Source organism: Pongo pygmaeus, chromosome 20 (assembly GCF_028885625.2).
Source record: "Pongo pygmaeus isolate AG05252 chromosome 20, NHGRI_mPonPyg2-v2.0_pri, whole genome shotgun sequence".
Classification (NCBI taxonomy): Eukaryota; Metazoa; Chordata; class Mammalia; order Primates; family Hominidae; genus Pongo; species Pongo pygmaeus.
This window is the reverse complement of record NC_072393.2, coordinates 37,542,564-37,560,220: the sequence shown is the minus strand read 5'-3', so window position 1 is coordinate 37,560,220 and position 17,657 is coordinate 37,542,564. Positions and strand designations below refer to the sequence as shown.

The 17,657-nt window shown below is 38.8% G+C and overlaps 1 protein-coding gene across 3 annotated transcripts in view; it reads right to left on the bottom strand.

Moving 5' to 3' along the window:
• Positions 1–1,731: 1,731 nt before the first annotated feature.
• ZNF507 (zinc finger protein 507) overlaps positions 1,732–17,657 on the bottom strand; it is a 42,416-nt gene continuing 26,490 nt past the window's right edge. For all 3 annotated transcript variants that reach the window (XM_054464661.2, XM_054464660.2, XM_054464659.2), the window contains 2 exons: positions 7,364–7,498; positions 1,732–7,249 (listed from right to left, as the gene is read on the bottom strand). In XM_054464661.2, the coding sequence (XP_054320636.2) occupies positions 6,883–7,249; positions 7,364–7,498 (502 nt within the window). In that variant the 3' untranslated portion in view covers positions 1,732–6,882. The remainder of the gene's footprint in view (positions 7,250–7,363; positions 7,499–17,657) is intronic.

The following is a 17,657-nucleotide window of genomic DNA, read 5'->3' as shown; positions in this document are numbered from 1 at the left end:
TGTGGATTGATGTGCCTATTTCAGTAAAACACAGCCACATTATTTCTGAAATATGGATACTAAATAAGATGACAAGTAGAAAAAAAATTGGAGATGTGCACAGTTGTGACAATAAGCCTTTAAACGTCACTAGTAGGTGCTAATAAGTCCTGAAAAATGAATGTTTTATTTTGTTGAGGGTCTATTCAGGTCCAGCTTTCCATTGTGTATACATTTAAGATAACATACATTCTCATTTTAAAACCATACTTGATTATTACTGATCAATCCATGGTAGTAACATGGGTAATTATAAATATTCTTTTTTGTTTTTCCTTTTAACAAAGTACAAAGCTGAGAAATCAGAAAGGTGAAATAGTTGGGTCTGAGCTCATGGCTAAGGATTCATGATTTTCTGATTTGTGCAAATTTTCTTTTTTTTTTTTTTTGAGACGGAGTTTCGCTCTGTTGCCCAGGCTGGAATGCAGTAGTGCGATCTTGGCTCACTGCAACCACCGCCTCCCAGGTTCAAGCAATCCTCCAGGCTCAGCCTCCCAAGTAGCTGGGACTACAGGCGTGTTCCATTACAACCGGCTAATTTTTGTATTTTTAGTAGAGATGTGATTTCACCATGTTGGCCAGGCTGGTCTTGAACTCTTGACCTCAAGTGATCTGCCCACCTCAGCCTCCCAAAGTGCTGGGATTACAGGTGTGAGCCACTGCGTGTGGTGACAATTTTTTTTTTAAAGATGCTTTTAGATGTTTTAAGATGTTTTTTCCACATTTACCTAATATGTAGAATCCTTTTAAAACAAACACCCCGTTGTAGAAGTACCTGTCTTATATGCATTTTTACAAATTATTACAGAATGACACCTTTTCTATCTGGATTAAGTAACACAACTGGTGTAAATCTGGTTGAGTTAGGGAGCAAAAAGCCACCAACACATGATACGATTTTGTTATATGGCAGTAAGAATTTATATTGGATGCCTGACATTAAACTTTTTAATTCAAAAGGAAACCTTCTTACCTACATAATCTACTTTGGTAAGGCAAACACTTTAAACTGATTACCCATTATTGGAAAAAAAAAATCAGGAGATTAAAGAAACCAAAGCTATCATAATCTTATAAACACTTAGTTCAAATAAAACTAGATACAGTGTATTTATTAATGTACCACTAGAAAAATGAGGTCTATAGTCCCCTAGCACAGCATGCAAACTGGATTGTGCTGTACACATAGGTCTCTGGAAATGGTTTCAGCATTTCATGCTCCGCTGATTTGGATTCTGAGATACACACCAAAACACACTACCTAAGTCAGTCTATCGTATGGCACCAATTAGTAACTTCTCTATGAATTTACAGGGCCAAAAATGTTCTCATTTTACATATTCACTGATTGACTTGGAAGAAATCTATGTAGAAGAGTACGGACTTTTTCTTAGCTCTGCCAGTTTAATCAACAGCTCTAGACCAAAGCCAACTACCACCTCCTCCCTACCTTTGAAGCTGGCTTTGGAGTTGCACATGCTATTCATTATAAAGAGGTGCATTTAAGACTCTTTTCTTTATATCCTGGATTATTCAATTCAATTGTCACCCCAGCCAAGTGGATTAGTCACTGCGGTTACGTTGCACCATGGTTACATTTGCAGGCGGTGTGCTGTAGTCCCACACCACTGACAGGGTGAAGCCGTGGGGGCCAACATCAACACCGTAAAGTTGTCAGGAGGCAAGCAAGACTTTTTATAGCTGCATTTTGATTTATTATTTAATTATGCATTGTTATTTCAAACGAACTGTGTTTGGCTTTAAATATCAGCGATGAAATAGGTTAAAGTCATAAAATACGGTTAAGATCTGTAGACAGGTAGACTATAAAAATTACAAAGGAAGAAACAAACTAGTTATAAAGCACTACTATAAAAAGCTTTCTTTGTAAAAAGCCATTTTCTTTCTGGTAGCTCTAGAGCACAAATTATACCATTGTTCTAGTTCAGAGGTCTAGTCAGAAGACTTTTTCTATCAAATAGGTGGTAAATTAGGTTTTGTGGGCCATAGAGTCTCTGTCACAATTACTCAGTGCTGCTGTTGTACCTTGAAAATAGCCATATACGATATGTACACACACAAGCATGGCTGTGTGCCAATAAAACTTTATTTGCCAAAACAGGTGGCAGGTTGGCTTTGAAGAGAGGGCCCTAGTTTGCTCATCTCTCTTCTGTACCAGCGCTGTCCAAAAGAAATATAATGTAAGCCACATATATAATTTAGAATTGTTTAGTAGCTACATTAAAAAACCAAGTAAAACTAATTTTAGTATTTTATTTAAACCAAAATATCATTTCAACATGTAATCAATATAAAAAACTGCTAATACATTTCCTTTCTTTTTGTACTAAGTCTTTGCAACTGCTATGTATTTTACACTTAGATACTATAGTGGCTGCCACACTGGACCATATGTTCTAGAGCTTCCATGCTAGGATTCTCTAATTGGAGGTTAGTGACACAGTTTCAGATTGGGTTCTTCAAAGACAGGGGATATGACTATGTTGTCCCTGGGAAGCATGGGACGAAATATTTGGCCTTGGTCACTTTCAACTGAGGTGGCCCAGGATTCTAGGGCACAAATGGATATAACCAGACCCACGATACAGTCAGATGATGTTAGCTTCGTCAATGCAACAAATATGTCAACAGCTGTCTATACAGACTACAGAATGATCAAGGTGTGAACATATCACTGTAGTTTTTGGCCTTCACTAGGGAATGCTAATTCCTTAGTCAATAGCAGAACTAGTCTTTAGCACTTTGACTATATCAGAATTGAAAGCATATAAGCGTGTCACATTTGGAAGAGAAACTGAACTGGGTAGCAAGGAAAAAAGCTTCAAAATTAGACTTAATTTTTAAAATGATTTTAAAAGCTAAATGCTTATTCAATTTATCTTCGTGTAACAGTCTAATGCTAGTCAGCAACAGATTAACAAGTTATCAAGAGTCATCATAACCTTCGTTTAACCCTTGGGAAGCTTTTAATTATTTACAACTTTCTAAGCAATAAAGTCATCATTTCCAGGAAAAGAATGGACACAACCTGTGGTTAATAGAACTTGGAGTCAAGTTTTTTTTAACAAAAAATTTATTACCAAAATACAATATTAAAGTCAATACATGACAAACTCCTGTAAAGCAAAATAAATTATTCTAACATTGTACAGTATTTCCAAAGGTAGTTAAAGAAGCACTACAGACCTTGCCTCACTGTTCTGAACAGATGAACTGCTCTCCCATGAACACAGTCCTAGAGTTTCCACTTTAAGGCATGCAGCTCGATGTGCAGGATAATTTTACAAAATGCAAATCATCCTATTTTAATAAGATACAGTGTCAGAATTAACTGTAGTCTTTACATGTCAGTATTCCAGAAATTTTTATACTTTGGCTATAGAAGCAATGCCATAGTGTTACACAATACTTATTTCTTAAAAAAATACATGTATTCATGTTCATGAATATCAAACGCAAATTTCTATTAAATATATTTTATCGAATATTACTTAGAGCACCTTGCTGTACAATTTAAAAAGATTAAATAAGTGTCTATGAAAACTAAAAACACAATAAGTCTCAACAGAGAAGCCTGCTTGTCTTTGTCAAGCCAATTACAGCATGGGAAGGTGCAATGTAAACATGGATGCCCACCATTTACTTTGTGAGAAAAAAACAGAAAATTATGAAGCCACCAGCAGCCACCTTCAATAGGAAGAAAGATCCAGAACAAAGGCTTCGGTCGGTGTCACAACATTGCACTATCTGGCCAAAGAACTTGGACTACCGATCAAATGGAATATTAGCATGATACTGTTGAACACTGGGACACCTGCCATATTCTGGATGATTAGAGAAAGGGAGAAAATGATAGAGCCCTGAAAAGTATTCTTTATAATGATCAGAATGCATCATCTTCCCCCCTCCCCACCTTTGCCATATGTAGTTTCTTTTCAAAGCTATTTTCACTATCACGTCTTAGAATTTTTTAAGTGTTCGGAGCAGAAAACAAATACTATGAGCTCCGTCTAATAAGAAGTCAATACCAATAAATAAAATGTTATTCCTATGAAGGAATTCCTACTGAATTTTTTTTTGAGGGGGAGGGAAACAGAGGACTTCATCTGTCACCCTGGTTGGAGTGCAATGGTGCCATCACGGCTCACTGCAAGCCTTGATCTCCCAGGCTCAAGTGATCCTCCCACCTTAACATCCCAAGTAGCTGGTGCTACAGGCACGTGCCAACTATGCCTGGCTAATTTTTAACTTCTTGTAGAGACAGGGTCTCCCCATGTTGCCCAGGCTGGTCTTAAACTTCTGGACTCAAGCAGTCCTCCCGCCTTGGCCTTCTAAAGTATTGGGATTACAGGTGTGAGTCACTATGCCCAGGCTACTGATAATTTTAATAGCTATCTCTTCTACAGTTAGAACTGCATCATCTTCATTATTACTTTTAGAAAACTCAATTGTTCTTGGTAGACATATTGTTAACTTAAGGCTTGCCACAAAATGATAATGGGAAGGTAAAGAACCTCCTTGATATACGCTTCCTCCTATCGACCAGGAGAAAGCTTTTAAGGACAATTCTAAGACTAGAATCAGATGAAACTTTAAAGGCTTTGAACTTCTGGGTTAGTTTTTTCCCCATGAGGTGGGGAAATTTTAAATCCATGATTCCAGGTAGAAAATTTAAGTAACAATCAATGGAATTAGTTTAAAGAAATAAAGAAAGGTAATTTAAAAATTCACATCATTGAAATTTTGGGGATGCTTTTCATTATTATTTTATAAATATGATATAAAACTAAAGCCAAGGAAATTTTGTAAGACAAAATTCTTCTAAGGTTGTTGGTTTTCAGAACAACAGATTTTTATAAAGAAATACTGAGTCATTGTACCAGCAATGAAAAAACTGACTGACAATATGAGTGGCAACAGTATGGGTAATAATAATGAAATCATTTTAAGTGTTTTATTTCAATTTGAAATTAAAATGTTTCAATTCCGAAAAAAGGAGAAAATGAATATAAGTCCACATACAGTGGATTTGAGGAATATAGTATATATAAATCCATTTCAGATTTTTAAAAACCACATATCAGAAATGGATTAACTTTCATAAATAAATTAATGCTACCTAAATAAAAAAGCTGCAAAGTTACAATCATTTATGTTTGTTTAATATCACCAAAATGAGATTAGAAAGAAAGAAAAAAAAATCAGAAAATGTTGCAAGATGGCTGGCCCCACTTAAATAATTCCTAATAATAATTTTATAAATATTAATCCAATCACACCTGGACTTTAGGAACAGAATACTTCCTAAAATGTGCCTACAGCGTATCCCATTCGAAAACCTTTACAGTGTTCCAAGTTGATCAGTCACAGCCTCATCCAGGTGTTAGAAATCAATATTCAGATATTCGGAAATAGCACCGTGAGGATGGTGCACGGAAGAGCGCACCGACCTTTTCACTTGTAGGCAGAATTTACTTTAACAAAACAATGCATAAATGAGTAATCAGAACTACAAAAACAAAAACACCCTGTTTTCTTCACTCCTTGAAGTAATTAAAATACAAAATGTGTAATTAAGATTACATCTATTTGATGGTGAGTTTTAATGCTAAAGCACTTTGCGTTGGTTTTCCATATGTCCTATCGCACTCTAACAAAATAGAATTTCCAGATAGGAGGAATCCTATAGACTTGCCAAATGCTATTTGTTATTAAAATTTTTACAAACAACCTGAATTTCTGCTATATTTTAGTCACATTTGGTTATATTCCTCTTCTGCTAAATATAACTAAATTAATATACCCCAGGAAGGAAAAGCTCAACACAGCAGTACTCATTTTCAGGAGCTTTTAAATTTCACCCCTCATCCCCTAAGGGATTTTTGGAAATAGTTCAAACTATTTCCAATGCTGGATGATCAAAGGTAAATTTTCATACACTGTTTCTTTTACACACTTTCAGATAACAAGTGTGGTCTCATTTAGCAGAGTATTAGAAGGTCTATGTACTATGGAGAAAGTATGCCAAGTTCTGACAGACACAGAAAAGAACCTCTGAAAACACGCAAGACAATTTAGCATTACTATGAATTGAGATCTGGTTTGAGTCTGGTGGGAATTCACCTGTTTCGTCCTCTGCTCACAAGAAATTCATTGTAAATTTAAGACAATACTTCTTGAATGCCTATTTATAATCTAGCTTTGAATTTAGAGGTCTTTCCTTTCTTTTTTAAGGAGTAAAGGAACATGTCCTAGATCGAGTATGATTAATTTCTATCAATTTAGGGATTTCAGTAGATCATTTCAAAGCCCTCTAATTATGTTTCCTTGTTGACTCTGTTGGTGACACTGAAAAAACCCCTTCCCAGAACTGCCTCCCATTTCTCACTGGAGGCCTCACAGTCTGCATTTGACAAGTGAGAAGAAAACTAAGCTCTGCTTAAGACTGTGACCCTTTTATGACTTTTAGAATAGTTCCTGAAAAGCCCTTTCTTAACTCTTTTGCTGGCATTTCTACACTCTAATAAGCCTTTATTAATAAATACACTGAACACTAAGAAGGGGTGACAGGGTTAATACAGGATTACACCTCTGCTTCTTCTTTGACCCACTCCCCCTCACTCAAAATATTTAAATATCATTACTGCTTGTCCATTTGGAATTCCTTTTATTACAAGTTTGGTTCCAAAGTCACATCTGTCATTTCCTCAAAAATCACATCAACGATTTCTTCTGTGGCAGGAAGTTGTCTGACAGCGTAAAGGTGAAACTGTGGTGAAGGAATCTTCTTCTACTGCTTTCCTGCTCGAGTCATTATTCCACCTAATTTGTGTTTAGAGCTGTGTTGTGGTCCTTATTCAGGATGATGTTTACAATTTCACCCTCGTGCTCTTTCATATGATCCAAGAGGTTTTCTTTGCTGGTTGATTCAAAACCACAAATACAACAGCAGAAGAGTAAAACGCAGTACTCCATACTAGGAGGGGCCAGACTGGAGATTTTTTCTAAACTATATGAGGTATTACTTGTAGGGCTCAGTTTCTCATTCTCGTTGGTACCCAGAACTTCACTGGGCGTCTGGGACATCAGTTCTGAAGATGACACCGCATTTTCTGAACTTCCAGTGATGGGATCTGCACTGTCTTCACTGCTCTTTAATTGAGTCTTTCCAGGGGTTTTCCCCAGAACTCTTAAAAACAAAACAAACACACCATACCGTGAGGAGGCTACAATGTAGGACTAGTAGATTTAATCCTGGCTTTAATTAACATATAGCAATAAAGGGAGGGGTAGGATGAAATACCTGCCACTCTGCGAAATTGCGTCATTAATAGCCTTGTTTACTTGTTCGTAGTTGTAATTTTGGTCACTTGCATGTTTCCACATATGAGACTTCAAAGAAGGAGGATGGCTACACACATACCCACACAGAGAGCATCTGGAAGACAGGCAGGCAAGGGAGAATCAGAACGGTCCCATAACATCAATGAAAAATTATCATGATTCTGTAACAATTATTATAGCCCTTCCTCCGAACCCTTATTAGACATATCTTATTTCACTGAATCTAAGATGTTACTGATTCTAAGAGGTACACTGATTTCAGAGAGGTCCTAGAATGGAAGTCCTGGAATCAATGAAAGAAGGTCTTTTATATTATAAAGCATTAGTAAGAATCAAGACAAACATTCCAGATTACTTTAGCTATTACAATATTTGGAAAGATTTTTGATGTAGTAATATGCAAAATATTTGCTCTAAATTATTTAATCGTACACACAAAGAAAAACTTACACAATTAATACTTTGTACCACGCTACTACTTAATTGAGAAAGCAAAAAGGAACGAAATGATTTTCAACATGAACTCTGCACACTTTATAGACCCACAAAAAATGGAAGCAGTCGTCTTGAAAAAGCTTCAGCAATTTAGATTTCATAAATAAAACAAATAATAATCTTAAAAAGTTTCTATCAGAAAACATAATTGTTCCATATACTTGAGTACACTTGGTAAAATCTGAATTTAACAATGAAAGATTTTCAGAAAAATTAATAGACTTTATTTTTTAGATGCCTTTAGGTTTATAGAAAAAACTGGCCAGATAGAACTGAGTCCTCATATAACCCCTCCTCCCCTGCACACAATTCCTCCCATTATTAACATCAGTGTGCTGTATTTGTTATAAATGATGAATCTATATTGATAAATTTTTATTAACAAAAGTCCATAGTTTACATTAGGGTCCACTATTTGTGTTGTACAATTCTGTAGGTTTTTTTTTTGTTGTTGTTGTTGTTGTTGTTTGAGACAGAGTCTTGCTCTGTCTCCCAGGCTGGAGTGCAGTCTTGCTCTGTCATGATTTTGGCTCACGGCAACCTCTGCCTCCTGGGTTCAAGCGATTCTCGTGCCTCAGCCTCCTGAGTAGCTGGGATTACAGGCATGCACTTCCATGCCTGCCTAATTTTCATATTTTTGGTAGAGATGGGGTTTCACTATGTTGTCCAGGCTGGTCTTGAACTCCTGGCCTCAAGTGATCCACCTGCCTCCCAAAGTGCTGCGATTACAGGTGTGAGCCACCATGCCCAGCCAATTCTGTGTTTTGACAAAGGTATAATGCCATGAATCTACCATTCCAGTGTCATATGAATAGTTTCACTGCCCTAAACATGCCCTGTACTCCACCTTTTCATCCTTCCTTCCTGCCTCTGAATCCCTGGCAACCACTGATCTTTTTATTGACTCCATAGTTTTGCCTTTCCCAGAAGATCACATAATTGGAATCATAGCAATATGCATTATGGTTTTTACATGTCTTTCAGACCTTGATCATTCTTATTGCTGAGTAATATTACATTGTGTGGATGTATCATAGTTTGTTTGTTCACTCACCTGCTGAACAGTATCTTGGTTGCTTCCAGTTTTTTGCAATTATGAATAATTGCTGATATGAACATTCATGTGCAAAGCTGTTTTGTTTTGCTTTTGAGACTGGGCCTTACTCTGTTGCCCAGGCTGGAGTACAGTGGCATGACCATAGCTCACTACAGTCTCAAACTCCCGGGCTCAAGCAATCCTCCTGCCTCAGCTTCCCAGCAAGCGCAGGTTTTTATAAGGAAAGACCAAGTTTTTATAAGGATAAAAGTTGTCATCATTTGGGCAAACACTTAGGAGCATAATTGCTGGGTTGTATTGTAAAACTGTCATTTTTTTAGGAAACTGCAAATGCACTTTTCCAAAGACATTTTTGTTAAATACTTAATTACAAACCTAACAAATCAGATAACTTACCTGAACTCTTTCCTACACGAATAAGAGACACAGTCAGCAATAACGAGGCACAGAGAAAATCAAACGGCACAGAAGTAAATAAAACAATTTTAAATACGGTCAAAGACTAAAATCTTTTTCTGACCCACCTCCAATTTAACTTTGTGATAGCATGCAGCTGTTTTCTTTTATCACACACTCTGAGGAATCAGGTCCAAGGCCAAAGGTCTTTAAGAAATACCAGCCCACTTACAGGCAATACACAGGCAGTTAGTTCTTTTTTTTTGAGACAGGGTCTTGCTCTGTTGTCCAGGCTTGACTGCAGTGGTGGAATCATGGCTCACTGCAGCCTTGGCCTCCTGGACTCAAGTGATCCTCCTACCTCTTACTCCCTAAGTGCTAGGATTACAGGCATGAGCTACCATACCCGGCCTAAATAGGCAATTCTTGATAGAACTTCTAATAAATTCAACTATATGAAAAGATGTTTAATCTCACTAACAATCAGGGAAATGTATCACACCCCTCAGACTGGCAAAGATAAATAAGTCTGATAAAATGTGGAATCTGATAAATCTCAGATTTTTCACAGATGTGGAAAAACGGAAATGTACAAATTTTATGTATGGCACTCTGAAGAGCAATTTGGCAATATCTATTAAGGCTGAAGTGGCACACACCTGTAGTCCCACAATTCTGGTGTTCACAAGGAAACACATACAAGAATCATCCTAGCCATGAACACCAAAAGATACAACCCACAGCCACTGTTCTTCCACAAGGATATGAAAACAAATTGGTTTATTTTCATATAGTGGAATGTTACAAAGTGGAAAAAAAAACAACCAAAAAAACAACCAAATAACCCCCATGAGATCTACACTTAGCAACAGAAACCAATGTCAGTAATGATCAGTGAAAAGAAAAATAAAAAGATCTGTTAAGCTTTTAATTTAAATAAATTGTTAAAACACCAAAACAGAATGTATTACTTAATACATCCATATATATGTATATACACATACATATGTTATATACATAGAAAAGTTATTCATGAATACCTGAAATGATACACATCACTATCAAGACAATGGGTTACCTCTCAGGAGGAAGGGGTGAAGAAGTAAGAAAGTGAGGCTTTAGCTGTATCTACAATGTTTTATTTCTTCAAAATGTGGTAAAATGTTTGACATTTCATCATTTAAATATTTAAAAAATTGTTCCCCTATTCTCTTTAAGCTTTTACAGCCTGCATTCTCCTTAAGACTTTATTACAGCTGGCATAATAAAACAAAATCACTACATTTTATTCTTGGTTATCTACCAAAAAAACCTAATCTTAATTCATTTTATTTTGCCCATTTATATCTCAGATGCAGCAATTTTTTGACAAACCTCAATAAATCTATAATATTTTCACTAACATCTTTATCAGAGGGTGGGCAGCTGGCAACTTCTCCACCCCCAAGCCATTAAACTCAGTGTCTGTATCTGTGACTGTCACACGGTGGTGGTGTGTACTGTAGTGTGGTCACGGTCCCCTGCTCAAATGTCTCTGGATCAGTTGCTTGAGAAGGGCAACTGCCCTGCACCATGATGGCTGGGCACCCAGCTCGTTGCCAGCCAAGAGATGCCCACTCCCTTCTGCCTAGTGCCTCTACCAAGATGCCTTTACATATGTTGCGTTATCATACGTTAATTTTTATGTTATGCAGAAGAGAAACAGACACGAAATGCTGGCTCTTCAGACACTCGCCTCCTCACTTTCATTCAGACTGCGGTCCCGAGGCCTCACCAGAAAATTCTTTATCTGGAATGATCCCCCAGTGACAAGTCAGACTTATGCAACAAAAATTTCATACTTTTGAGAAAACTGGGTCAGAAAGTAAACGCCAGAAATCTCAAATTGATCCTATAGAACATCTCTAATGTTATTCCAACCTTTTAAAAATAAGAGTGATGAACTATTGTTTACTGTTTTCCTTTTAAAAAAAAAAGCTTCTAATTTTAGAATAGTTACAGATATAGATACAGATAATATAGAAAAGTTATTTCCCTTACTGTTAACATGTTACATTCCTGGGGTACATCTGCCATAAATCAGGAGCCAATGTTCCTTACATCATTATTAACTGAAGTCCACACTTTATTCGGATTTCCCTGGTTTGTACTTAACATCCTGTTTCTGTTCCACGACCCCATCCAGGACAACATGGCTTTTAGTCCTCACGTCTCCTTAGGATCTTCTAGACTGCAATTTATTTCTCCTACTTGCCTTGTCTCTTTGAGATGGAGTTTCACTCTGGCGCCCAGGCTGGAGTGCAGTATTGTGGTCTCAGCAAACTGCAACCTCCGCCTCCCAGGTTCAAGCGATTCTCCTGCCTCAGCCTCCCGAGTAGCTGGGATTACAGGCGTGCGCCACCAAACCTGGCTAATTTTTGCATTTTTAGTAGAGATGGGGTTTCATCATGTTAGCCAGGCTGGTTTCTAACTCCTGACCTCAGGTGACGCCTGCCTCGCCCTCTCAAAGTGCTGGGATTACAGGCACTGAGCCACCAAGCCCGGCCAACTTGCCTTGTTTTTAATGCCCTTGACAGATCTGAAGAACATGGGTCAGATATTTTGTAAAATGTCCCTCGAGTTGGGGCTGTCTGCTGTTTTTTTTCACGGTTAGACTGAGCTGATGGGTTCTTGGGAGAAAGGCCACAAAGGAAAAGGGCCGTCCTCCCCACATCCCACTCTCAGGAGAACTCGCTCCTGACCTTCCTCCCCTGGCTGAGGTCGGGTTTCTCCAGGGTCAAGTTCCTCTTTCTCAACCCTGTTTTCATAGTGTACCACTGGGAAGGGGGTCACTGGGTGCAGCCCACACTTAAGAGCTGGGATGATCAACTGCCTCCTTGAGGGAGGGGTATCTACATCAATTATGTGGAATTCTTCTGCACGGGATGTGTCTATTCTCACCCACCTATTCAACCATTTATATACATCAGTATGGACACATGGTTATTTTATATTTTGGGATGTGGGCAGCAAGCCACCTAGGTGCCGAGGCAAGAGACCGAGGACACGAGCTGTTCCAGTATAATAAAATATATAAAACAACAGGAGTTATACTAGATATAGATCATAGATATGATTATATATGAATATCATTAATCATTAGTTTGTAGCAATTACTCTTTATTCCAATATTATTATCATCTTTGCTCTATAATCATAACCTAGGAAAAACCAGGCCATATAGAGATAGGAGCTGAAGGGACATAGTGAGAAGTGACCAGAAGACAAGAGTGTGAGCCTTCTGTTATGCCCGGACAGGGCCACCAGAGGGCTCCTTGGTCTAGCGGTAATGCCAGCATCTGGGAAGATGCCCGTTGCCAAGCAGACCATGGTCTAGCGGTAGCGTCAGTGTCAAGGAAAAACACTCGCTACGTAGCAGACTGGGAAAGAGAGTCTCCTTTTCCCCAGGGGAGTTTAGAGAAGACTCTACTCCTCCACCTCTTGTGGAGGGCCTGACATGAGTCAGGCCCGCCCACAGTTATCTGGAGGCCTAACCCTCCCTGTGATGCTGTGCTTCAGTGGTCACGCTCCTAGTCTGCTTTCATGTTCCATCCTGTACACCTGGCTCTGCCTTTTAGATAACAGTAGCAAAATTAGTGAAAGTACTAAAAGTCTCTGATATGCAGAAATAATGGCGTAAGCTGTCTCTTTCTCTCTCCCTCTCTCTCTCTGCCTCTGCTGCCAGGCAGGGAAGTGCCCCCTGTCCGGTGGACACGTGACCCACGTGACCTTACCTATCACTGGAGATGACTCACACTCCTTTCCCTGCCCCTTTGTCTTGTATCCAATAAATATCAGCGCAGCCTGGCATTTGGGGCCACTACCGGTCTTCGCGTCTTGGTGGTAGTGGTCCCGCAGGCCCAGCTGTCTTTTATCTCTGTCTTGTGTCTTTATTTCTACAATCTCTCATCTCTGCACACGGGGAGAAAAACCCACCGATCCTGTGGGGCTGGTCCCTACATTGGTGCAAATTCTGTATTGACTATTTATTTTGTTGCTCAAACTCCTCCAGCCTTGCCCCCTGGGCCTCTGTGGTTGGCTCCCGTGTCCTGCTGCCACACCTCAAGTTTTGTTTCTTAAGCACTTCCTTACTTGCTGGACCTGAGACGCTCCAGGATCACTTTGCATATTCCCCACCACAGTCCTAGACTAGACTGATAATTTCTCCAGTTCTTTTTATTGGAGAAAGGTATCAGAAACCAAGATTTGGGTGATAGGTGAACTGCTTTAATTTTGTAAATGACTTTTTTCCTGATTTCAAAAATTCACTGTAGAAAATTAGAAATATACAGGAAAAAAAAAGAAAATAAAAATCACTCATAGCCTTATCACTAGATATAACCATTATTATTATTTTGAGGTCTATTTTCCAGTATTTAAAAATACATATATTTTTATAAAATTGGAATTATGGAAGGCTACTGTTATAATTTAAACTTTCTACAATAAAGTATTTAATGACTACAATAAGCTGCCTAGCATTTCACATTAGATGGAATTGGTGGAATTCCATTTAATTCTCTACTGTTTTATGCAGAATATATAATTCTGACAATTGACAATCATCTTTGTATAAAAATCTTAGGCACTTAAAGCTTCTGAGAACACAGTCTATAAACTTTAATTTGTGCACCAGCATGTGCTCATTCTTTTAGGGGAGGCTTATTCTAGGAATACAGACAATTCAGTATTAGGAGCTTCATTATTATGAGTCACCATTTGAAAGGATTGGAAGCAAAAAGGCATATTTTCATTGGTGTTGCTGAGACTAAATCTAAAAAAATCAATATTCATTTTTAAATTTCTGATTATGGAAATCGTTAAACAAAGAGAAAATTATAAATAAAAATGTGATGAATCTGTACCATCCAGTTTCAATAACTGATTGTCGGCATTTTTGCTAATCTTGTTTCATGTATTCTAACTTAAAGTTGCCTGATTTTTGCAGACATGTCTTACTCAAATTAGGATCCAAATGAGATCTACATTTCACATTTGGTTGGTAAGTCTCTTAAGTCTCTTTTAATCTATAATATCTCTTCTTTCTTTCCTGTCACCCCTCATGCATGTATCTGTTGAAGATATCAGGCCCATCTGTCTTGCAGAATCTCTCACAGCATGGACTACACTGAGGACTTTCTGGTGATGTCGTTTATCATGTCCCTGTGTCCTTCATGTTTCTTGTGAACTGGGAGTGAGATCTAGAAAAGAGTTTCTTGGCCTCTGCATTCCTGACATTTGGGGCTAGGTAATTCTTCACTGTGGCGGCTGTCTGGGGCACTGCAGGTTGTCCAGCAGTATCCCTGGCCTCTGCTCACTAAATGCCAGTAGCGTTTTCTCCCTCAGTTGTGACAAACGCAGTAATGTCTCCAGACATTGGCAAATATCCTCTGAGGGGGCAAAAGCCCTTAGTTGGGAACCAATGATCTACATGTTTCATTAGATTCAAGGTCATATTTAATTTTTTTTTTTTTTTTTACAAATATACTCCATGGGTATAGCTGTGTATTTCCTACTGCCATACTCAGGAGGCACTTAAACCAACAGCACCTAACCCAATATACATTCTTAATAAAACTTCTCTACAAAATAAGGTAGACGGATAATTCTTCAATATCATAAAAATACAACTTTCTCAACTCCAAAACTAGTATCAAGCTTAATTAGGAAACACCAGAAGCACTTCCATTAAGTTCAAGAACAGAACAAGGACATTTACTATCCCCACTGCTATGCAGTGTTGTGGAAGTACCAGCTAGGACAATCAGACAAGAGAAAGAAAGAAGAGGTATAGGCCGAGTGTGGTGGCTCATGCCTGTAATCCTAGCACTTTGGGAGGCTGAGGTGGGTGGATCACCTGAGGTCATGAGTTTGAGACCAGCCTGGCCAACGTGGTAAAACCCTGTCTCTACCAAAAATACAAAAATTAGCCATGTGTGGTGGCGGGTGCCTGTAATCCCAGCTACTCAGGAGGCTGAGGCAGGAGAATCTCTTGAACCCGGGAGGCGGAGGTTGCAGTGAGATAAGATCACACCACCGCACCACTGCACTCCAGGCTGGGTGACAGCACAAGACTCTGTCTCAAGAAAAAAAAAAAAAAAGAAAGAAAAGCTATAAATAGAAAAGAAAGTATGAGAAAATGATTTGCAGATAATATAATGATATACCTTAACAATCCAATAGAAAATTAAAAACTGTTACAAATAATAACTCAATAAAGCCACAAAACTAACATTCTGTCCAGATCAACAACTTTCTTATATGGAAACAATATTAAAATGCTAGCAAAATGCTAGCAAGAAGTAAAAAACAATTTATAATAGCAATGGAAAAAATAAAATATACAACAAGCCTAACAATGAGTGAGAGAGTGTGTGTGTGTGTGTGTGTGTGTGTGTGTGTGTGTGTGGTCCTTGCTTTGCACGGTTCTGAGCTGCATGAATTTCAGTTATTATGGCTTAGTTAAACATTATCAGTCCCCCAACAGCATGGTTCAAATTTCAGTTATTAACTACTATGGGAATACGAATTGTGAGTTAACTGCAGAGAATAAACTTCACTGGCAGCTCTTCAGTCTACTATGTAAACAGAGATGCATCATGCCCAGTGACCAAGCAAGCCTTTCAAAGCTGGTGATTGGTCATTGTGCTATGCAGTTCACTTCCCGACAGCAAAACATGTAGTTATGCTGCATCCTTATCTCCCAACGCTAAACCTGCAGGATGTGTTATGAAAATGGATAGTCACAAGAGAGGAACTGGCCAACAAAATCGAAGTGCAGCAAAAATCCACAAAGTGATAATGCTGGAAGCAAAATTAGACATACATGTAAATGAATTCTAGAACAAATAAATAATTGGCCACAGGAATGTTGACACTGCTGCCACTGAAGAAAACTTGGGATATGCAGCCAGAGGATCTTAAGTGACAGTGAATTTAATGATGAGGTATGTAGTTCCTGAAGGAAGTTACGGCGGCCAACAAGTTTGCGTTAAAGGAACTCTTGGAGACATTTCATGATGATGACAATTACTTAGAAAGGACAACTGACCACCTGCCAAAGGCATAGGAAAGATGCTCATTCTAGACTGCAAAGGATACAATGAGAAGGCAAGCACTGTTCAAACCACTCGATGAGTCTCTTACAAAGAGACAAAACATTTTATTTCTCAAAGTTCCTAAGTTTTAAGTTACAATGTGGTATGATCTGAATTTACGTGACCCCCCCCCCCCGAAATTCCTATGTGGAAACTAAACCTCCAAAGGGATAGTATTAAGAGGTGGGGCCTTTGGAAGGTGACTAGGTCATGAGGGCAGAGGCCTTGTGAATGTGAGTGGTATGATCTGAATGTATGTGCCTCCCCTGAAATTCCTATGTGGAAATTTAATCCCCAAAGGGATAATATTAAGAGGTGGGGACTTTGGAAAGTGACTAGGTCATGAGGGCAGAGGCCTTGTGAATAGGATTAATGCCCTTATAAAAGAGGTTTAGGGGAGCTTTATTACCCCTTCCAGCATGTCAGGATGCTGCAAAAAGGTGCTATTTATGAAGCAGGGAGCAGGCCCTCATCAGACACCAAAGCTGCTGACACCTTGAGCTTGGACTTCCCAGCCTCCAGAACCCTGAGCAACACATTTCTGTTGTTCATAAACTACCCAGTCTAAGGCACTTTCTTATAGCAGCCTGAAGGGACTAAGACACACAGCACCATAGTTTAGATATGGTCTGTTTGTCAACACCAAAACTAACGTTGAAATTTGATCCCCAATGTGGCTGTACTGGGAGGCAGGGCCTAGTGGGAGGTTTCTGTGTTTGGGGGTGGATCCCTCATGAATGGGATGTTGGTGTTGTTCTCTCGGTGGTGGGTGAGTTCCTGCTCTTCCAAGACTGGACTGGTTCTCGGAATGAATTAGTTCTCTTGAGAGTGCGGTGTTATGAAGCCAGGACGCCCCTCAGTTCTTCCGTTCTTCGCATGTGTCCCCTTTTTTGACCTTCTCTGCCATGTTGTGACATAGCACAAAAACCTTCACCAGAAGCCAGGGCCAGGCACTCAAACCTTTCGGCCTGCAGAACTGATAGCTGAAAAAAACGCCTTTTCTTCTCGTGGAGCGTTGTGGGTTATCTGGTTTGCCATGCTATCAGAGCCCCTTGCTTATGGATTGTTAGTTTAAATTACTGAGCCAATTCCTGTCCACTCAACTGGTCAGCAAATGCTATCTCTTTATTTAAACCCTTTTCTGATTATATAATCTATATTCCTTGCAC